Here is a 24136-nt window from a genome sequence, read left to right on the forward strand (position 1 = left end):
ATTTAAAATAGCTCTAGATCCTATTTGTTCACAGCACTTAACTCCATAAGGGATATATTGCATTTTTCCTTGCACTTAGGAGTTCTATCTCATTCCTGTTCTTCCTGAACTTCAGAATTACCAATATTGCAACCATGGCAAGAACCACAGGATTTAAAAAAAAAAAAAAAATGTAAAACCTGAATCTTTTAGCCCAGAAAAGTAGGTTCCCTCTGAATTATTTAATGAACTAATTATATCTTTGAACTAAAGAAATGAATATTTGTATCTGCAGGCACGTGGCTGGCACCCCTGGCCCAAGGCTGAGCTACCTGCCCAGATCCTGAGAAAGCTGCTGGAGAGAGCAGGGATGAGCAGCTGACAGGAGGAGTGCCATAAAGTCCTGTGGTGCTACACAGGCAGCTCATGGGAAGTTATGTAAGGGAAGGGCAAGCTCTGGTGGAGACCTTTGGGAAAGAAAAGCTTGTGAGTTAAGAAGTACCAGGGAACCTGATAACACCATTGTGGCTAAGATGATCTAAGCAGCAGCATCTGAGGTTTCACATTTGGGTATGGGGTAGCAAAGCTAAGACCCATGAAAATAATTAGGTAAGAACCTTTTTTACCTGAAAAGAAATAGACAAGGCTGGAGAAACAGGCACTAAGGAGAATAGGGAAGTAAAAGGCACAAGAACAAGGAGAGAAAAGGGTAAAAGGTGCTTGCATGTGTATGTGCTGGCTGCTGGCCAGTACCTTCACCCATTCATGCCCTGTGTCTGACCATGGCCTTCTGTCCTGCCCCCTTCTTAAATCCTAGCCCTATTCTCTGTGTCATGAATCCTGTTTCTACCATCCTGTGTGTCTCCCTGTGTGGAACATGTGCACTGCACATTCCCTGGCTGGACATTCCCCTGCACGTGGCCATTGGGAATGGCAGGGCAATCATCCTGCACGCAGCTCTGCTGGATGGGGAAAGGGAAACATCCAGGGTCCTGAGTAAAATGGATTCAACACTACATAACCTCTGGGGCTGCACTGCTGTGGCTATAAACAGAAGTGGTTAAAGGTAAAAGAGAATTCAAGCACACTAATATTTTAACACAGTTTTATGAACCCCACTATGTTAGATGGTCTAGATGACCTTCAGTAGTCCCTTCCAATCTTACACCATCCCTGTGATTTGGTGATACATAGTTTTGTCTATATGATTATTTTTCTTGTAATAAAAGAGGGTAAGAGCATGAAAATGTTTCCCTCGCTAGCTATTTTGACATTCTGTGCCAGTCTATCTCCTTGTCTAGGACCTTCAGGCTCAATTCATGTATCAATAGTATGAGGATTCTTTAAAGATTCTGCTGTTTAGATTCCTCTAAATCTAAATTTATTTTGGCTTTGTTGCAGCTCCACCTATCCTCAGTCCCACACTGCTGAGGGGTCTAGATCTATCTGCTGACACAATGAACTCCCTTACACATGCCTATCTAGGAATCAGTCAACTAACATCTCACATCAGGCCTGTCTTTTGCCATGCTTAGTTTTCATCTCAGACAGGGTCCATTATTTTCTGTGCATTCTACTCCAGAACAGTATTTCTGCTTTCAAAATTTCTATATATATGCTATACAAAGTGAGAAGATAGTTGGTCTTGCTGCCCACAATAGTTTTAAATGAACATTTTACTCCAAGCTCTTCCAGCCCCTTGGTACAATCAGTATCTTTTCTTGCCAGTTCTGAAGGTTGCAGAAAATTATTGAGGTCAATTTGAAACATTTTGGTTTTGTTCTTGCACAGACTGCTTGCTTTATTGCTCCCAAAGTTTGGCTGTTGCCTTGCCAAAGGAGGCAGCAAAGGGCTCAGCAGCTGAATGAAGGATCAGAAGCCAAGAAAGCACAGAGGTGTCTTAGCAGAGGAGATTGGGACACCTGGGACAGCCCATTTACAGACTGGGAGATGTGGGAGGAAACGCTAAAGAAGGAGCTAATGTGGACACTGTAGGCATGGGTAGGACCAGAGATTAAAAACCATAAAAGTTTTCTGTAAATATGTCTCCTGAACTTATGGATTCCATAGGAAGAGCAGCTGTCTGCAGATCAGCCTTAAGTCCTTGTTCTTGTAAGTAAAAGCTCTCCTGCATGACAGTGCAGACTGTTTACTCTGTGTGGAAGACTACTAAGCACAGACTGGAATATTTATATTTATTTTTGCAATACCAGGGTAAAAACAATTTAACAATGCCAAGTACAGTGTTAGTCTCATAAAAAGTTTTCATTTCAAAACATATGATTTCTAGTTCCCACAAAAAGTTAAAATCACATGCAGCTATATGAAGGTAAATTGCTTAAGATGCACAATTATATATCAGAAGACTTTGTTAAAGTAAAAACATACTGACTACATCATTTTAACAAGGCAATTACACAGAACTAGAAAACTGACTCTGTAGTAAAATATAAAAATCTACAATTATAAATATAAATTTGGTCCATGGATCACTACAGAAGTAGCAGTATTTACAGTAAGTATCAGATTACTATTCTAAATGTCTAATTGAAGTCTTAAAACGTTGAATGTTATGTAGAACAGTATCTTATTTACATTCTACTATATTAAAAGTTGCATTTCTAGCAAATGTAAATTGTTATAAATACAGCGAATAAACCAAATACTAAACCCATGACATGTTTGTAATTGAGGATTCCCTAACATCTATAAATATGGTAATTTTAAGTTAAAAGTAAAGCCAGATAAATCAAAAAACCTAATACTGAAAAAACATACCACAATTCAATTATTAGAAACACTGTAAAAGTCAATCAAGTTAGCCCAAATGTAACCATGTATTACAAGAAATCTTTCAAGAAAAGGCACACATTGTTAATGATAAAAGTTCCACAGTAAAGTTGCAGATAACAGAAATGACTTGGTTTGAGCAACGGTTGGGGTCTGATTATTTATATAATGACTGGACAGACTTTCCCCACCCAAAGTATAAAACTGAAAATAATAATGGTAAACTCCAGGTGTGATTGGTGTGGTGCAGTGATGTGTATGCTTGATTTGATGTGCTAATTAAACTAAGGATTCTAAACTTTCAGCTGCGTTTCCATCAGGTAAAGCTGAGCCATTACTGTCCATGGATGCTGAAGGGTTTTCTTCTTGTCTTGTGCTGACAAGGCTGAGAATAGCTTTGTACAGAAACTGGTACTGCTCCTGGAGGAGAAAAGAGGGCACACTCAGGATGTTGGCACAAATGGTTATTTTGTGGCACGGTTGCTCAATATTAATTAACAGCTGATGTGTCAGGCTGAAAATGCACTGTGCTCCAGAATTTTTTGTGTTACTTAGCAGCTTTATTATTTTCTGACTAATGGCTCCCCCTGTACACAATGTAAAGCACAGCAATAGGGAGCACAGTAAAGGTAGGGGAGAAAACTGTATTTTAAAAGAAATATTATATGCTGACTCGGATCCTTGTTGAAGTCAATCGCAAATTTGGGGGCAGGATTAGAGTTACTATTTGTCTGTTGGCTTTTTTCTCAATTTTTTGTCATCTGAATTCTTTCCAGGAAGATTTCTTTTTCTACAACACCTCTGGAAGACAATTTTGATTAATTCATGCATAAATTAAGATGCAAAATTCTTCAGTAATATTGCCCTAAGATCTAATGTCACACACAGGGTAAAAAAGTGCACATTTTGCTTATTACTTACAATGTCCGTAAAGATTCCAGGCCTCATCAGATTTATCATCTTTGCTACATGGTAAACATCCACTGAATTCTCGTTTTCCAGTTGATGCATCAGAGTTGTTAATGCACAGAAAGTGCCTGCTGTCACCCCTCCATGCCTTTGTAAAGTAAAACAAAACAAAACTTTAGAAACTGGGTCAGGTTTTACAGCTGGAAAAAATAAAAATTCTGGGGCAAAATGGTAAGATGAATCTCTGTCATGTGGTATTTACAATATCTGAAACAAGTCTGCCCAGCACTAGCTTAAAAAAACTTTCACACCACCTGGCTACAACTTCTTAGATTTATTTCTCTTCAACCCTCTAATAATCAAATGCTTTGGGTCCTTCAGTGTTTCAACATTTTGTTATTTTTTGCCATTATTGAACACCTGGAGAATGGTATGGTGCCTCATCTAAATAGTTAAGCCTTTCAGTAAAAGGCAATGAAATCTTAACTGATTTCCATAACCATCTAGAGTATCAAAATGATAAAACTGAAATGAAGTATGATCAAATAAAACTGTTTCTCTTGTTGATGCATCTGGAACAGAGGCATCACCACTACTGTTCAGTGCAGACTTTGTGCCTTGTTTGAGCTGCTTTCAGGCAGTGAAAGGATGGTTCTACAGAAAAACATCAGAGCAAACAGAAGGATGCAGTTCTTACTCATCATGTACAATCATGGGCCCATCACGGCTGGAAGCTTCCTCTTTGATGATGCTGATCAGTTCAAAAGTTTTACTAATGGGACTATCAGGATTTGGCCATTTTGGACACTGAAAATGCCTCACTTCAAGTACATAGTCATCCTAAATGATTAAAAAAACAAACAAACAAAAAACTCCATAAATCAATTTTGTAAAAGATTGACTTTCTTTATTCTTTTCCTTCACCTTGTTCCAGCTCCAGCCTTCAGGGGCAGAACCCCACTGCTGTGGAGGTTGGACCACTCTATTCATCATGTCATCATATTGCCTTATAGACATTACTCCCTCCATAGATGTTTCTAGGACATGGATATTTTATCAGTAATTTAGCATTGAAAATGTAAAAAATGTGGGCATTACCTTTAAAAAATCAAGTCCTGAGTTACATGTTTATGCAAGTGTTACCTGTGTAGCTTCTAAAATAAAGTCTTGGATTATGAGCTTCTCCTCGTTAGACAGACACTTGTGTTCCTCAGCAATCATAGTGACTTTGAAACTCTCACAGTTTATAGGCTCATCTTTGTTTGGCCAGTACACAAATTCATCTTCAGCCTCCAGGAAAAAAAAAAACCAAAATTGGAGTCATAAAGGTAAATAATAAAGGTTAAGCTCTTAAAATACAAAATCCAACATAATAAATAATGTGTCATATATATATTAAATCCAACCATCTAGATTTAAATTGACAAATCAATTTTTCAGTGAGATAACACTGAAACAAACACTGCTGTTTGCCTCCTTGTATAAATTGTAGAGGAGTGATTCAATATGTTTTCATTCCAATCACAATCTGCCTAGACAAGGATCTCTAGATTTCTGCTAGATGACTTCGAGATTTTACACTCAGCTTGGTATTATTAATTTTAACTGTTTTTTGCAGAATCCAAGACATTTTCTCATATCCTGCATATTTCAAAATGGTAATACTAATAAAATTCATACATAAACTCGTAACAATCAGCCACAGAACTCACCATATTCTGGCTATCAGGAAGCATGACTATTAACTGGGCATTATGGTCCCATATCATTCTCCAGAAATCCTTGATAGTGTGTAGTAAGGGATGCTGAGTAATAATGAATTCATTACTTTGATAATAACCCTGAAAAAAAAAAAAATTGACAGATTTGGAATTGCTGCCCAAGTATTAATGCTTAAAGGAAGCTTCTAGTGGACTGAACAAGAATCTAGAAAATGCATTGCACACTTGTTCCTTTGTTGGCTCCCTGCAAGTAGTAGAAAAATATAAAAGTTCCACTGAAATATTTTCTTTGTGAAAATGATAGATTTAATTACATTGAAAACATTTTTAAAACTTAAAAAAAATTAATAAAAAAAGGAGAAAAGGCATCAGAGGAGACTCAAACAGCCAACTCAGAATAAAAATATATTATCCATAATTCCAGAAGAACTGAATACCTAACCAAATAAAAGAATTTTTGAAAGATCTGCAAAATTCCCAAGCAAGATATTTTGTACAGATATCTCAGGTCAATCTCTCACCATGAAAGAGCGTTCCTATGCAGTAGTGCACCTAAAAGATCACAGCACAGAGATTTGCCATCTCTTTCCTGCCTGTCCAGGAGGCATTTACTCCTCCCTCTCAGCTATTGAAGGGGGAAAGAGTTGAAGAAAACCCAGAGAGCAAAAACATAATGGAAAGCTGGTGAGCTATGGTATCTTAGGCTATGCCAGCTGCAAAAGCACTGTAAGATGAGCAGGTAGGAAGACAAACCACAATAAAGCCATTAAAAACTAACTTGCTACTAAACACATTAAGACTTTTAGTTCATCTCAAAAAATCTTTCCATAAAGCATTTAGCTTTACCAATTTTTAAAACTATGATGTGATTTCTGTTTCTACAGATTGTTAAGATGCAATGCACTTAACCAAACTTAAAGCCAGCAATAATGGTATGAGTACTTCTGGGGGAAGTAACTCTTTCAGGCAGAGTGATAATGGAAGAAAGGAGCTTTCAAAATCAGGACTGCACCACCCTAAATCAGCCAAATGGCAGCTCTGAAAACAGCTGTTCATTGTTTTTCACCAATATATTTACTCACTTACCATAATATAGGAAGCATTGATGTAGTCTGTGCCTTCACCAGACAGTGATGAGATACCCACTCTAGATCTTTCCACTGTAAAAAAAGTTATGAATTCACAAGCATGTTGCAATGACTCTTACAGCAATTATCTCACAGTAATTATAACACTGGGCTCCATCAATTGGGACAAAATGCTATCCAGCCATCTATTTTCTTTTTCTTTTCACATAAATTATGAATTTATGTGAAATTCATAATTCACTTCTTGGCTGTAATGTTCTCTACAGAACATTGCTCCAAACTAATGCAGATGTCTTCAGTTCTTGTTGAGGATTTGAAGAAGCTTACCAGGAATGATAGATGAGGTTCGGTTCTTTTCTCTGTTACACTGTTTGAGTGCAGTTGAATAATCACACTGCTGTGTGTTAGACTGGCTCAGTAACTGAAACAATGAAGTTAAAAAAAGGTCAGGTAACTGCAGAAAAGCCATTCCTTCATAAGCTGCATTAAACAGAAGGGTGCCTATATTGCAGGTTTGTTGTCTCTCTAAACTTTAGTTATCTAGTTATCTGTCTAAACTACTTAACACATCACCAGAATATTTTTTCTTCACTGTTCTTAGCAGTTCAAATTATTCTTGAACCCTAGATCCATAGCCATATCTTTGAAGGTGAAGTCTGACATATCTGCCAGAATGGTATCTTTCCAGACTGCTGTTTTTACCTTTGAGATCTACCTGCAAAGGCATGTAATTAAATTTTCCAAAATCTACTTACTGTCCTATTTCTCATGATCTCTTTTCTGTGGATTTTTTTTGGTAGATTCCTTGTTAAAGAGTATGCCAATAATTCTGTCCCAATTGACTGCATTAATTTCATAAATTTAATCTTAATTTAGGCTCAGCAGTTCAATTTTAGGTAGAGAAAGCTGATGAAAGTTGTGTTGAGATACCTACTTTTAAGTCATTCAGGTTTACAAACCTAAAGATTTTCACACTATTGTCTCAGAGAGCTCACCTTGAATTGTTTCTCCAGCCTGGTCTTTCCTGTTGGTCCGGGTATCAAGAGAGCATTAACGTAGGCATGAATGTGAGTCTCAGGGACTTCTGTTTCTTTACTGAGTATGGCTTCCACCAAGGCATCATGAATGAAGATGTACTGCTCCTAGGAAAACACAACCAAACATCTGAGCTCTCATGACCTTCAGATTCCCCTGGATTCCTCTGGTTTAGCTGCCACTTCTGATGTGGTCAGTATTTTTTCACAGGGTTTTTCTCAAATGTGATCCCCTATAGCAAAGGCTGTCCCTCTGCAGTGGCAGTACACACATTACAAGCACAATTGACAATTACACTTGCAATACATACATACACATCTATATATGTACAATTTAATACCAAATCCTCACTACCTGTGATATCTTATGTTAACAGAATAGAGGTAAAAATGCAAGCACAGCCTTGAGGAAAATTTTCAAGCCAGTCCTACCCCAGGTTCCTACTGCTATTCTCTATTTTCTCTCTCACATCCTTTGGAACAAGTGCCCTAGCTGTTGATTAACTTTTTTTTTCTATTGAAAGGCACTGGGGAATCTAACCACCTGTTCTTGAAACCTGAAATAGACTTTCAAATGCCCTGCTGTTGCCCTTATTGTTTTTTTCTTGGTCTTTCAATATTTTATATATAATCTTCAGTTTAAAGCACCTATATATAATTTTCTGTGTGAAATAGCTTTTTCAGCATATTTTATTGCCTAATATAAACTATTTGATGAGGTTCAACGAAGATCTGAATGCCTGACAATGGTGCTTCCTCACAAAGCTCCATGACAAAAATACAAGTCCTGCCAAGAAAGCACTGCTGCAGGAAGCATGATTTATACAGGCTTCCTTCTGAGTCCTCCTTAATAAATAGACAAGAGCCCAAGGAAAGGTAATTTCTAATGCACTGCTCTCGGTGTGCCTAGAAGGATGTCTATAAAACCAAGGGAAGCAAAAGGGAAAATCTAGTCTGATGACTGGTTTCTGTCTGTCTGGTGGTGCCAGCAAGAGGATTGTATTATCTCTCCTCCTGCTAACAGAAAGTTTGTAATAATCTCATGCTATTTATATTTTATTCTTACCTCAGTCTGCACCAAGTAGTTCCTTTGGGTACGTATGTGCTTTAAGAATCCAAATATGTTGACTGTCCCTTCATGCTGAATTTGCTGCAGCATGCTGTCTAACACTATGTATGTGCCTGTCCTTCCAACACCAGCGCTATAAAACAAAAAAATGGTCTTGAGCCTGAAATAAAACACTGATGTATAGAACTTTTCCATACACATATTTTTTTCAACAAACTGCTGCATACGGAAAATTTTCCTCTACAAAATGAATTTATTATACGATATACTTTGTTAAAGGTTTGAGGCTAGTAATCTTCAAGATAGTAATCTTTTTCTTTGTGCAAGAATAGACCTAAAGATAATTTTCTCTAGTGATTTTTACATTATTGGCTGAAACAGAACTAAGGGATTTCCTGCAGGTCTGCAATTTTGAGCCTTGATACTCCTTAGGATGCTTTGCCAAGTATATCTACATAAGGTGGTATATGTCAGCACTTAGGCACAGTTAGTATGTTCAAATTCTTCTAAGTTGAAACCCCACTTTAAAGCAAAAGTTGCATTCTGCAACCCACTACAGTACAGGAGATTTCAAAGATAAACCCCAGGAAATGGCAGAACTGTTGAGAGTGTATCTGTAAAAGAAAAAAGCTTAGTGCTCCTTAGACAAAGTTAAGATGGCAAGCAATGTTTGAAAACCTTTTTAACAATGGGAAATGGAGAAGAAAGTGTTAATCAACTCATTTCTGTTATGAACTCTGATTTACATAGTATAAAATCAGCTGTATCATAAAACTATAGAAAAACGTTTTAATTTATAAAATATCTGGGTAGGAAGTACAAGGTCAAGAGGTCAGTCTTTGTTATCTAGCAATATATGGGAAATTGTAATTCCCCTCTAAGATATGAAGGAACATTATGTATACTGTACATGTAACTTGAGAGCAGCACTGTGCTGGGTCTGCATGGTCCCCTGTGGGCAGATCCAGCTCAGCCATACATGCTAATTCAGTCATCTCATTTCTGCCACAGAGGGGGCACAGAGCACAGGTAGACTGAGATCAGATTGCTGTAATAAACTGTCTAAATAAGTATGATATGAAACCCAAAGGTCCAGGTTGTTAATACCCTGTTAGACACAAAGAAGTACAAAGATTACCAGACACCATCTGTACTTGTTATGAAAGACAAAACATGAAAAGTACCAAATAAAAATAGCTAAAATAAATTTTATCAATCTCATCATTTGTGTCTTCCATACAGCCTGTAAATATAAATAAAATTTATATTTCAAACATGAGATGATTCCTTTGAAATTCCATAGTGCATGTGGTCATGCACTATGACCACAAAACTGCCTACAGACAGAGGTGAGTTATACCTGTGACCCAAGTGAGAGGTCTGACTGAAGCCACACAACTTACCACCGTTCACTTCTTAAAAACTCAATTGACTCCTAATGTATTGCCAATATCTCAGTAATATCAGACTTGAAATTTTGAATTTCCCAACAACAGCCAGGATGTAAATAGCAGCAGAATAACAAGATATGGAATTTTCATTTTCCAAGCTAAAAACAGATGTCAGTCAGATTAGATCGTCCCACAAATAAAAAATCTTCATTTGCAGCATTTGTGAGGTGACTTTACCTGTTGGCTTTCTCAGTGTCAGCTCCAGAAGGACAGAATTCATGAGGAGGTTCTCTTTCCAAATGTTCCATCAAAGGTGAGGTACTACAGTGGAAAACCAGAACCTGCTTATATATTTTACAATAACCCGGTCCTTCATGGGCATTGTGAAGTCATTCCAGGCCCTACAAGCCCTTTTTAACCAATTTTCCCTGAGCTGCCAGTTCCAGAGAGCCCTGACAGAGCGCCTGCCTGCACACTGCGGCACATGCAGACCTCAACCGCTCCCCAGAACGCTCCTCCTTTGCACATGACTCCTAGAGCCCAGAAAATGTTAAAAACAGCACAGTTGTAGTTCAGCCAGGAATAGAGAGAGTCTTCTCTTGTGCACAGAGCTCCTCTTAAGATTACAGAGTATCCCTGCACCAAAGAAAGCATGAGCCAAAAGCATCCTAACAATACATTTGCAGAAATGAAACATTATCCCCACACGTGTATCTGGTAAGCTCATAGCATTCAAGACAGCAGTACAGAAATGTGAAGAAAATAGAAGTAAAAGCAGTTTAGCCAAAAGAAAAAAAAAAAAATAGAACATAGTGCAGAGAAGCAGCATCATCTTGTTTATGGAGATTTACAGACTTACAGAAGTGGCACAATTGATTAGTTGGCCTTATGAAGGAGAGAAATATCAGATAAGAATATCAGCTAAGAAGTTAATCTTACTCCATCAGGAATTGTTAAATAAAAGGGTGAAATTTTGCTTAACCCACCACTGAGAAATTATTTTCTTCTGCAAAAGAAAAGTGGAGTGAACCTTACAGCACTAGAAAGCACACCTGCAATGAACCACAACAGGCCCCACAGCGTGGCGCTTCGCCTGCGACGCCTTCCGCACGAAGGTGAGAACGGGCAGGGAATATTCTGGAACACCCATGTCAGGCCACTGGGTATAGTGGTACTGAGTCACTATGCGGCCACTGGACCTCCCTTTCTGGGAGCCCTGCAACAAAAAAATAATTGCACATGTAAGCAGCCCATATCTTCCTTTATTTTATTTCCATACCTGATGGTTGCTGAACTAGTGCTATCCCTGTTTAGTTCAAAGCATGACATCTGGCTCTGAATATCCCAGCCTTCAAAGAGAAGGGGAAGGAATTACCTGTGGTTCTGTCTTACCAGCTTGCCCACTGAGTGGGAAAATGACCTGACACTGTCTCAGAGAGCCGTAGAGAAAGATTAAGAGCACTGGAGGGTAACAAATTACAGCTGCTCCCAAGAGTCACCAGCTCTTGCTGCCACTCTGCCCCATCTCTGCAGAGTGAACAGGGAGAGTAGGATCCATCTCACCCAGCTTTAGTGATCTACAAGGTAAGGAGCCTTGTGTAGGCTGCTTTTCTAAGCTCCCTTCCTCCATGGCAACTCAGAGGCAGGGATGCCTTCAGAAAGCAGGTCATCTCATTCAGAGACTGGTTCCTAAAATAGGCAGAATAAATTAATTGATAGTAAATGCCAAATATTATGTATTAATTATGCAGAGAGGATGAGAGACTAGATGTCTCAGACATTTATGTGGCTGGAATAAATTAAGTTTTCAGAATTCTCCTCAAAGTAGCTAACATCACCCTGCTGAGCTGAGATCATGCTGGTTCTGGTTACAATAAAACAAAGTGTGTATTCACATGTCTTTAAAAAGGAAAATGGAGAGATGAAGCAGATAATTTAACTCATCCCACATTTTCTTCAAGTTGATCTCTTTCTGAAAATGTATCATCCTGCTACCCAGGCAGTCAAAGTCCACATCAGCTCTCCACTGTGGTCACTGCTTTTTCCCTGATGGTCCTACAATTTCTGAGTTTGTTTATCTGGTCAAATTAACTAAAGTTCACAAGCATCTTGGCTGGCTGAGATGTAAAGGATTCATCTTGACATATACAGCAGAAAAGAGTTGTCAACTGCCTTAAAAATATTCTGAGCATCTTTTAACACTTCCTTTTGCCTACTTGTATTTTTAGGATGCCACAAACCTTTTTTATCTTGGTGTTTCTAAGAGTAAAATTCCTCACAGTGTAATAGGCAAGTACATGAACACTCTTCTGAGTAACCAAGAAGTTCCCATATTCTTCACTACCTTCAGCAGGCCAGTACTGGTCACATTTTCTCTGTTAGAAAGAAATTTTCTCTGTTAGAAAATTTCTCTATAAGTAATAGAGAAAAAAACTGTAAAATGTCAAACTAGTAAGCTGAAATGTTCAAATTTAAGAGCAGAATAAAACATGAAACTGTATTGGGACTGTCAATATACCCAGTTTATAGTAGACATGATCTTCTGTGCAGGAGAACAAATAACAATTATTTTGTGCTGTAGAGGGATAGCAGTTCAAAGATGCTCTTTATTTGGAAAACTCAAAAAAAGAGGTTTAAATCATACAATCAGAGTTAAAAGGGTCCAATATTGTGGAATTTTCCATTCTATAGACACTCTAAAACCTAAAGAAAAAACCATGATCTATAGGACATATAGGAATACATCCAAGTCAGTAGAGTCGTATGTGGCTTCTGATTAGTTTATAGTATGAGCAGAGTATATATGGAGGAGAGGGTAAGAGTGAGTCTGTGTAAGGCTAGAATATACAGGAGAGAGCTGTGATATGTCCAGCCTTTCGGCTGGGTAGTCATACAGCCTTCTCTAAGAGGATTAGAAGTGTGCTTGTTTATAGCATGGTGTTACAAATGAAGTGGTAGTCCCAGTCAGCCCTCATCTGAAATTACTGTGTCTATATCACCTGAGAAATGCCTTACAGATTTTATGATAAGATTTGCATTCATTTTAGGCATTGCTGCCAGTGTGTGGCACGGGAGATGCAATGTCCCCTCATGTGAACTCCCATCACATAACCAGAGAAACACACCCTGTGGTGGGATTCGACCTCATTTGGTCTCACTGGACAAATGTGTGTCCAGTCATGTAGTAGGAAAGGAACTGTGAGTACCATGGGATGTTAACAGGGAGCAGACAGTGAATATCCAGCAAAGTTCACTTGAACTACATTCTTCTCCTTGTCAGGGTCCAAGGCAACCCTGACAAAGTGCATGATGGCAAGGACATAAGCAGATTGGTAGCAGAATGTGGGCACAAGGCCCACAGTAGTATATACAAGTATTCTTTCTTTCAGTATAAGATGTTTTTTATTTTTGTGGTTAGAACACGGTATTTTCAAGATTTATTGAATATTTTCTTTAGTTTCATTCTATAAATCCTCAACTGTATACTTCTGTAGCCAGAAGTATACAATCCAGGTACAGGCAACTACTACAAACTTTTGCTTTTTGCTCAATAATTGACTGAACCAGATTTTAAAAAGAAAGATGGGAATTTGCTACAGGTAGATTTACCAACATTAGAGAAGTAAAAACTGGACAAGAGTACTCATACCCTTCCTTTCTCAATGAGATTAGTTATCATCACAATAACTTCCACGTTATGTTCCCATATCATTCTCCAGAAATCTTCTGCTGTTGATTTTAGAGGCCCTTGAGCTGCAATGTAGGCTTTTGGCTTGTTGTAGCCCTAAATTGAAATAACAGAAATGACACTTGTCAAATCACTGTCCATGAGCAAAAGGAGTCTGGGAGCTGTACACGATATTTCATGTATTTTTTGAAGACTCTGCAAAACTTTAAAGTGCTTTTAAATTTTTAACTGTTGACTTTGTGGAAACCCTGTGGTATCAAATGACATAGGAATACAATGGTCATGCCAGTGTTTATCAGTCCAACAAATAGGATCTGTATGTTCAAATGTCCATGCTTAGGCAGAACATTGACATGAAAGTGATTAGGAGACACACACAGACATGCATTGCAAAAGTGGTTTAAAAGATGAATTACGATCATTCACATGTAAATAATTATGTAATGAAAACTGTTAATGGTATCTTGGTGAGACTCTGAGCCAAATGGCATCTTCCTCTCATGAGATTACCTCAGATGGGAGAATTAACCACTCAGATACTTCTAAAATGGCTCAGATGTGAAGGACATTTTTTCTTTAAAAATGCCCCTTGTTAAGCTGCTGCTGCTACAATACCAAGATGGATTCAAGAAAGAATTGGCATTTTACCTTTGCTTTAACTTTTTAGGCTTAACTTAAACTGCAAAAGTTTTTTTTAACAGAATCTGTAGTATTGTGATACTTTTGTGGAATTAAATCTATTCCTCTCCATACATATTTTTTTTACAGAAAAGGCTGACAGATCAATAGGCCAATAGATAGAAAAAGGCACTTACATCAACGTAGTTTGCATTGATGTAATCAGTCAGTTTTCCATCCTTTTCAGCAAGCTGTGCTAATTTAACCCTAGTATGATCATCTGCAGTAAAACAAGGGAGAAAATAAGTATTTTTTGGTAAGAATTATATTCTTTCTCATAAAAATAATGAAATGCATTTTTACAATACACAAGACCAATACACTAACAATCACATATGCAAACATACTCTCCTTGGATATGAATCAGATTAAAAATTCTAATTTGTGGAAAAATGAATTAACCCAAAGTTTGAAGGGATCCAGAATCTAGTGGCCTGAGAGCAGTACCAGGGGTCATTTTAGCCACTATGACACGCTTCCCCTATGGCCTCTAGCTGCTGCTTGTAAAGGTGTCCAGGTCTTCCATAAGTCCTGTGTCATGACTGCCAAATCTGCACAGTGGGATGTCTCAGAATGACAGCAGGCACCAGCGTTGAGGAACTTTAATTCCAAGTTAAAAGAGTGGACTCTGGAGAGCAATGGGCTTTGAAAATGCTGGCCATTTGGAGAGTCAGCAGTAACTACATCAGGGGGAGATGAAGTGTTCTGTAGCCTGCACTGATTGTCTGAACTACACTTGAGTCTCTCATAGAGGACAATTCTTGCTACTTCAGCTGCCCTAAGCTGCCTCTGCACCGTTTTTTAATAAAACAACTCCTGGGCTAGCACCTTTTGTATGACCAGGTATGAAACACAGCGGCAGAGGAAAATCCCTGAGTTTTTGTTGCTTTAGAGACATTAGCCAGAGAGATTGGCATTTCTTGTTGCTGGTTTACATCTTCTTCTGCCCAACAGCTGACCCAGTTCTGACTTTTTAAATTAAGCTTTAGTGACACTGAATTCTGAAGATAAATTTAATTTAGAGCTTTCTTGTAATCAGAACAAAGTTGAAATGCTGTAGAGAGTTAAAAAAAAAGTATTGAGCCACCAAATGATCAAAAACCCAGAGGAAATGGCTTGAAAAAGAGATTAACAAAACTGAATAGATGTGTTACAGAGAAGAAAAATCTGGGAGAGTGATGCAATGGGCAAACAAGTGTACTGGCTAATGAAGCTGTTGTATTACATTGTTGCCAGGCACAACACAACATAAAGCCAGAACATTTATGTTTATATTTGACAGTAAATATATCCAGGGATTTTGAAGCTCATAGAGACAATAAATCACCATTATTCTAAAGCAGAGATGGATTAATTTTGACAATAAAAGCTTCTTTGGCTTTCTAATGGCATTATCATGAAATCTCCCAATTCCCTTTGGGTCATTACAGAAGACAAATGTATCTTGCTAACACATGCTCACCAAAGCAGCAGAATGTCAGAGGACTAACTTAAAGAAATGTGAAATCTGATACCAGCTCCTCTCCAAGGAGCACTTTGCTGATCAATAGCTGGAGATTTCAGTGCAGAGGTATTTTTGCTCCTGCTAATAACATATAAATCTGTACTTGTTTATAATGATTTCTCACACAAAACAAGTGATGCCTTTACTTACAAGCAACAATGTTAATGTATCGATTCTTATTCTTGTTGTCAGGGTGATTAGAGCTGTCTGATGTAATACCTAGATCTACAGTACAGCTCTGGATTTCCTGAAAAAAAAGTATGTCACACTTTAGTGACTATTAAGATATATAAAATGTCTTTAAATACTATAGGCAAGCATGAAAATAACCACAACCTTATACCCAATTATCTATGATATTTTACAACTACTTCATTGCTAAAAAAAATTGCAGTGAAATAATTCCTTACCTGATAAAACTCTTTCAGTGTCTAATGAGGGAATGAATGCAAAAAAAGTAAAAAAAATCAAATTCCACAGCACAGAACAAATGGATAAGTGTTTATATAAATTACATTTACTATATGGAAAACAGTTATGGTCATGCAATATATCCATAATAACAACAAAACTGAATATTTTGACATAACTCCTAAAGGGAACAAGAGGTAATTTTCCCAATTAAAATACTGGAATCTCTTTTCCTATCTTTAATGTTAGACCTTAAGCCAATGAAAGCTTGTACATGTGAGCAACATCACAGACTTTAGCCAGATTATCTATATATGTAACAGTTCACTGGAATTTTTATGTGTCCTTATAAATGCATTAGTTTCCCTGAGGAATGCTTTTGCTCTCTTTGCATTCAGCTGCAAAACCTCCCCTGGAGCAGGACTGTGTGCAGTTCAGACAGGCTCACAGCACTCTGGGGAGAGACAGAGCTACAGCCCTCGCTCAGGCTGCCTGCGGTCTCACAGTGAAGCCAACAATTCTGCAAAGAGAGGGACAGGCTGGACAAGACAGGCACAAAGTCTGTAAGACTCACTAATTAATTCATTTTATTGATTGCTTTAGCTGACAGGAAACTCAAGCATTTATAAGGTTCACATTTTTAAAGAGCAAATACATTGCCATCACTAAAAGTACTAATGGTGTCTCCCAACACTCTTCAGAATTCATTTTAATGTCAATCACCTTAATCTATTTAAATACATATATGAAATATTGTTCTCGGTTTAAAAAATAGATATTAAATGAGTTATTTTGTAGTAATAGAAAAAAAAACTTGCTACCCCAACAAAAAAAAAAATCTGAACCACCCTTGTACTCTTCAAATATATGCTAACTCTGTAAAGACAATATTTTCAGTTCTTTCCTCTTCTAAGTTCTCTATCAGTAGAGAAAATAACTGAACACTAGCTCTGGAGTAGTCCATAAAGGCAAAAAAGATCTCCAACAAATTATGAGGACACTGATTTTTTTTGGTTATAATCAAAACTAGCATTTCAGATGCTAGTGTTTTTTTTTCAGAAATATTTCAGATGCTGCAGCTGTAGCTCAGAGACATGCACTATATTTGGTCTTTAGATCACTGCTGTAATTTAGGAAAAGTAAAATTGTAGGGAAAGATCCATTTAGAATGAACAATCTGATTTCTGTATTGCTGCACTGACTAATGCTGAAAGAACTTTGTATCCACTGTATTTACCTACAGTCCTTCAACATCTGCTCTTATTAACAGCTGGCCAAGCTGGAGTCCAGTTCCATCAGTGCATATGCACATGTGTAATGTATGAATATGTACTGGACATTCACAAGTATTTACAAATTTGGTCCCACAGTCAAATGGATATTCTGGATGTTAAATGAATTCAAGAAGAAATGCTGATGAAGAGGGTTATGTGAAGGACATGGAATTTTTGGTTCACTGTATCACAATACATTGGCCGGGGAAACAAAAGTAAAACCTGAAGATGCAAAACTCTGAATTTTTACTTTCATTATTGTTTTTGCAACAGGAACATTGCCATCGTATTTTACCTTAATATAGATCTACTAAAATAGTTGTTTCTATCCCAACTGACTGATTTTATTACAAATCTCTTGTAAAAATTGCTAATGGCACAGTTTTAATTAGGTATTTGGAGTTTTAATGCTTATGTAAATTAAGTTAGAACATATCCATATTTAAAATGATTGCAATACCCGAGTGGGAAAAACAGTGAAGATCATTAATTACATATGGTGATAGTAACATTATAGATTACAGCATATGTTTCAACATTTTGAAATACCTCTTGTGAACCATATAATTTAGGAAAGGAACTGTAAAACTTTCACTACCACATATGAAGACTACATTAGCTCCCCTGTTAATCAGAAGTCTTGCCACTTGTACTCATTATTACTTCCATTTTATTTTCTCTGTAAATGGAACAAGCAAATATGAGTAGCCTCTGCAAAATTCAATTTTCATTAGTATTGGAAAAGCTTTAGATCTATCTGATAAACCATATACATTGCACTGCCTTTGCACAGTTTATTCACACTGTTATTCAGTATTTTATCACAATAATAAACATTCCCATTTGTATTCCAGTCCTGATTTTAGGAATCTCCCTAGGCTTTATGCATCAACTCTGTACTGTCATCAAATCACTCACATTTACACGCATTCATGAAATTGGTGCCCAAGTCAGAATGTAATGTCCCTGGTTTTGTTTGCAGGCATTTAAACTTAACATTATTTGAACGTGCTAATAAAAAGATGACATCATAGAGCCATACCTCAAATTCTTCAGAAAAACCATTACTTGCATGTAAATCTGCAACATGTTTGGGAAAATGCTTTATTGGAATTGCTCCAACATCATCTTAGGGGTGGGAAAAGACAAAAAATATATTTATGTAGAATAAAAAGCCAGTGACATATAATTAAGTTTATATGTAGGCAATCCACAAAACATCCTGAAATAAAATTCTTGGCATGAACTTTGTATACACAACTCCCAAAAAAATACAACATCCTTTGATGCCATTAACATTTCTGAAACAGTTACCTAACACTTGTACATTTCTAAATTATTATTTGGAAAGAAGATAATGAAAATGCCTTGCTAGGTCTTGCTCTGTCTGTAAGCCCCCCAAATCAAGGAGCTGATTCTGCAAGATGCTGAGCTTGTCTGTAAATAGAAGAATGCACAAAATTCCCTGTGAATTGAAGGAGACATGGGAGGATTAGCTCTTTGCTGCAAGATGTTCAAAAGGAGAGAGCACAGCTCTGAATAATACTGACAAAGTAGGAGTGATGAGGCAGAGTTGTCTGGGTGCTCCACGCTGATCAGTGTTGCACTGGAACTTTGAGTCCCAAGCCTACTCAATTAAAGCAGCATTAAGCCAGTATTTTCACATTAACTGACACTTGCATGTTTGCATTGGCATCCAAAAGAAACAGGAATAAATTTTCATCTTTTACTGCATTAGTGACTACTTTCCATACAGAATTTTCTCCCAGCTCTCCTTGTGATTCTATGATTACCTCTTGGTAATAATCTTATGTCTGATCACGGTAGTACTGACCACAGATTTCCACATCAGGATTCATACTTCAAGTTTTAAATGAAAGTTTTATGTTTAAGACTTTTTGGCTACTCGCAAAGAAAACATCTATACTCTTGAGGAATAAATATGATTAATGTAACATCTCCATTTTACTTTAGACAAATACAAAAAACACTTGTGTAGAATATGCATCAGAAATAACATCAGAAACCTTTGAGACTTTTAATCTTCTCTTTACTGCAAATACGCTGTGTAAACAAAGTCATCTGTTTGCTAATTATCTGCTAAAGGATGACATTATTTCACTGAGATTTGGTTCCGAATAATAATTTTGTTGGATTTTTTTTTAAAGCCTTTCATGGTTTAAAAATATGTTTATTTCACAATCTGTAATTTCATCATCATTTCATATGTGAACAAAATGTCAGAAACATTGAACAAGGCCCTGCTATTCACATCAACAGATGTTCAGTATTTAGCACACCTAATAATTTTAGCTTTCAGTTACCAAGAATTTGTTGATTTGTACTAAGATCCATCTGGTCTCCCACTTATATGACTGGATCAGAATACAAAAAGTGAATTTATCCAGTCAAGCCTAAGAGAAGCTGAACAAATGTGTAACATAATCTTCACACTTTGGAGATTAAACCTGGCATGAAGTGTTTATCCTAACGGTATGCAAACACAAACCCAAAGGGAAGGTAAATGACGCAAAGAGTGAGTACAATAATGGAGAAACAAATCTTAGGTTTTGTTTCCTTGCCTGTGCAAATCTCCCAATTCAATCACTTCTGGACCCATGAATGTATTTTATATCTGGATGGCAAATATCACTTCAAACTACTTAGAGTTTGAGAGTGGATCTGAATCCTACCCTGTAATTCATTACTATTTAAATGCATCTTTGAATTGTGCTGTGAAGAGCCATGGCATTTTCTGCGAATAACTGCAGATCTCCTATCTATGCCAATGAAAGGAAGGAAAACTTGACATATAATTCTATGGAAGGAAAAAATATATAATGAGATCTGTGGAGTGTCCTTTTGGTCACAGCCATAAGAATTAAACTTAGCAGTTGCAAAACACTCTTCCTGCCTTACACTCTTTTCTAGTATTACACTGTAATTAGATGCAATTTTAAAATTATACTGTTGAAACATCTATGCAATAGAAAACACAATAACTGTTCACTTGATATCTGTTGCATGCAAAATAAAACTATTTCCTCAGTGCTTGTAGCTTTTTCCATAAAATATGTTGTCTATCTTCAGTCACTGAGAAAAAAAAAAATTCTCTTTAGTATTTATCACCATTTCAGAAGAAAAACCTCCAGTTTCAAAACATGCATTTTAGGCACTCAGAATAACTGTAAGTGCAATTATGAAATGGAAAACACTTTCCCCCGAAGGTGAATTGCTCAGAAAAAATTGTAAGAAAATGATACAGTTGTGGTTCAATACAGTTAATGATGGAGAGTTAAAGCAGAGATTTCCTATGATTCCTGCTTATTCTTATATAATCATGTTTTCTGAAATCAAGCCATAGCTCTGCTTTTTAACCATTTAGTAATAGGTTATGCATTTCCTAATAGCATCAATCCATACAAGATGCATTTAAAGATGTCTACAATGCAGTTACAATGGAAGCCCAATGTTTGGGATTTATTTGTGTTTACTGCTTGTTCACACAAAGGTTGATTTTCTTCCTTTAGTCATTCCATGAAAATCCATCTTGTGTAATAGCATAGTTTGCAAAAATATTACTTGTGGAACAAGATAATTTTGTCTCATAGGTGAGAATGTGGCTTAGGATCTGCTTCAGAATTAATTGATTTTGGGTTTAAGTAGATGAATGAAATTAATTTATTTCATTCTACAGACTGAAAAAATTGGAAGGCTGCATGTGCTCCTGTGATACTCTTTGAGAAAAGAAAGGAAACAGTTTCCCCAAATAAATGTGGTGGCTGTAGAATCAGAAGATGCTAATAATATTCTGAACTTCTGTATTATTTTAATGAGAGGTTCACATAGCTATACCATAGTAATTATGCTAGTAAAATACATAAGTATAAGAACACGCTGTAATTGCAAGTGAAATGCAGACAGATGAGGCACATCCTCATCCTGCTGGTAAAAAGAATAGGACATGTTCTATACACAGGTGACAAATCCAATTAGAGGCAGAAATACAACAGAGTCTGTTGCTGGTGTAAGTCTCTAGAGCTATTTAGTGCAGCTCAGATGGCTACATGAGCAGCCACTCTAGGGAGGCTGCACTTGGGATGGCTACAAAGCACACAGCATCCTTGAGGCAACACTGCAAAATGAAGATATTTCTCTTCTGAGTTACCTACAGAAGAGACCATTAATAACACAAGTCTGCCAATATCAAGTGTACCTGTTTACACAGATTTGTACAAGAGGTTACAAATCTCTGGTTTATAGTTATTGTATTACATATATTGTTATAGTATTTGAAGAATTCTTACTGACACATATAAAGCAGCACCTTCCAACAGTTAACACTGATCCACAGAACAGTTGCCAGAAATACCTGAGACTGGGAAGATTGGAGCTGGGGGACCAGAAATCACTCGAGGTGATGTATTATCTTCTAAATAAAAATGAGCAGTCTGGAAACATTTCCTAGAAAGGAATAAATATACAAAAAAATTGAAAAAAAGAGAAACCAACAAAACATTAGCTGAGATGATTTAGAATTCTGGCATTATTGAGTCAGAAAGAAAAATCATGGTTTTGAAAACCAATTTTCATGGAGTGTCAAATACAACTGCTATAATATAAATATTCTCCCAGCACATCACCAAATTATGCATACAACATGAGGATACTACATTACCTCAGCATAATACATAGTTCATGCATCTTTACCTATACCAGAAGCAGAAGATAGAGCACACATCAGACATAGTGACAGCTAAAGGAAAAACTCTGCATCAGGAGCTACTGTAGATGCTGTGTAACTCCAAGTACATAAAACATCACTGTCTTCCTTACTTATCCAAATTCCCTTAAATAATTACTGTTCCCTTTCAGGTGATGATGCTAGCCTGAAGATGGAGCAATGTTTGAGATCAGTTCTGGCAATTCATTGACAGATGCTACTTCAGACATGGGAATGCAATAAAAGCAACATGTAACTGCCAAAACAGTGGCTCTAGAACTGCTGTGACTGGGGCTAAACAACTTTTCATAATGTAATCACAACACTGAGGGACACCTTAACCAAGGAGGACTTCCCTAAGCTGACAGACAGAAACAGGGGGATTTCTAACTCCAGGAGATGCTAGCTTTGTTGCAAAAAACATTGGAGTATGAATGCAAATGGAACCAACCTTAACTATGACTCACAACGTTATTTGTATCTGTGCTATAATCCAGATGTGAAGATAATAGGAATAGCATCTGTTAAGAATTCAAGCTATTCAAAGGAATGAATAACTAACTGCTGCTGTAAGCATTGCAAAGCCTCTTTAATTAAAAAATCTCCATATGATTAGACATGCTAATAACAATCTTAACTTTGGGTTATTTAATCTCTCTGAAATATTATTCATAATCCTTAAATTCCAAAATAAATATATGCCTCATGAAAATACTAATCTCATTTTATATTTACAAGATTCTGCTTCTTCAGATCTGTTGGCTGCAGCCATTGTATGATTGTTACTTTGTGTAATCACTGTTATTTTAAATTCTGTATCACTGCAGTCATAAAAACTGCATAATTCTGCTCCTGTATCGCTGCAGTCATAAAAACCCTCATATAATTGTTATAAACAGAAATAAATTTTGAAGATACTTTGAGAAACAGATAGGGAATATGTGGATGTTGTAATTCTTTCCAGAACCATTAATATAGATAATAAAGACTTTGGTAAACTTATTTGAATTAAGCCTCTGGGAAACATACCCATATTCTCAGAATGTGTTGAGAATTTTCTATCAGTGTACAATACAGATTCTCTTAAAACACAAGAAAAAGCAGACACCTACCTAAAAGAAAACTGAGACATGCAGAATAGTTCTGGTAACTCACATGACAATGAAATCTGAAGTCCAGCTAGAATTCTCTAAAAGTGTATTTGTGACTTTGAGAGAAACTTTGACTTTGCATGAGATATCTGGAGCAATACTATCTGTTATGTACGCGGTTTCACTTAGAAATGGCAATTTTGGATGCAGACCAAGAACCCACTCTGCAGGAACCTGGGAACACCCTTCTAAATTTTAGAGTCTCTAGCATCAGAGTTAGTGGCTGCTGAGGTGAGAGAGCCTGTCTCCATGCTAGCACAAAACTCGAGAGTTAGTATCAGAACTGTGTGTGTGAAATATCTGTGAGATGCAGGCAAGTCTCCAAGTCTTCAAATCATGAAACACTTTGGAAAGTCTGGCCCTGTCTGCTGGGCACAGCAAATGCTGTGTTGTGTTTATTAAAAACTGACCAACCAAACATGCCAAACAGTCTGATGTGAAAGCTCCAAACCCAAAAATTGTCTTTCCCCCCAAACATCTACTGCTTGTGAACAACCATCACATGTAACGTTTATGGATTAACGTCACCTACTTGCTTGAGAAAAGATTGAGCTGTAAAGAATTTAATTAGCATAATGACTTTCACATCTAAAGCTGCACTTACAATGTCCTCATATTATGCCATACACTCATTATCCCTCACTGAGCCAATGTATTTTTAATCTTTAAAAATTAATTGTGGCTGAAAATAAATTACACCCTTAGCACATTCAGGAGACAAATTCA

At 36.9% G+C, this 24136-nt stretch overlaps 1 protein-coding gene across 8 annotated transcripts in view; it reads right to left on the reverse strand.

The window, feature by feature from the left end:
* Positions 1 to 2157: 2157 nt before the first annotated feature.
* PTPRZ1 (protein tyrosine phosphatase receptor type Z1) overlaps positions 2158 to 24136 on the reverse strand; it is a 133864-nt gene continuing 111885 nt past the window's right edge. For 3 of the 8 annotated variants that reach the window (XM_059471929.1, XM_059471927.1, XM_059471924.1), the window contains exons 14-31: positions 21909 to 22000; positions 18579 to 18664; positions 16262 to 16282; positions 16002 to 16098; positions 14485 to 14567; positions 13631 to 13765; positions 12222 to 12356; positions 11034 to 11197; positions 10219 to 10302; positions 8588 to 8723; positions 7483 to 7629; positions 6815 to 6908; positions 6486 to 6559; positions 5391 to 5519; positions 4822 to 4968; positions 4376 to 4518; positions 3691 to 3826; positions 2158 to 3189 (exon numbers count right to left, since the gene is read on the reverse strand). In XM_059471929.1, the coding sequence (XP_059327912.1) occupies positions 3049 to 3189; positions 3691 to 3826; positions 4376 to 4518; positions 4822 to 4968; positions 5391 to 5519; positions 6486 to 6559; positions 6815 to 6908; positions 7483 to 7629; positions 8588 to 8723; positions 10219 to 10302; positions 11034 to 11197; positions 12222 to 12356; positions 13631 to 13765; positions 14485 to 14567; positions 16002 to 16098; positions 16262 to 16282; positions 18579 to 18664; positions 21909 to 22000 (2044 nt within the window). In that variant the 3' untranslated portion in view covers positions 2158 to 3048. The remainder of the gene's footprint in view (positions 3190 to 3690; positions 3827 to 4375; positions 4519 to 4821; positions 4969 to 5390; positions 5520 to 6485; positions 6560 to 6814; positions 6909 to 7482; positions 7630 to 8587; positions 8724 to 10218; positions 10303 to 11033; positions 11198 to 12221; positions 12357 to 13630; positions 13766 to 14484; positions 14568 to 16001; positions 16099 to 16261; positions 16283 to 18578; positions 18665 to 21908; positions 22001 to 24136) is intronic. The other 5 variants (XM_059471930.1, XM_059471926.1, XM_059471931.1 and 2 more) reach the window with 3 other exon arrangements.

Source organism: Ammospiza nelsoni, chromosome 5, assembly GCF_027579445.1.
Source record: "Ammospiza nelsoni isolate bAmmNel1 chromosome 5, bAmmNel1.pri, whole genome shotgun sequence".
Taxonomy (NCBI): Eukaryota; Metazoa; Chordata; class Aves; order Passeriformes; family Passerellidae; genus Ammospiza; species Ammospiza nelsoni.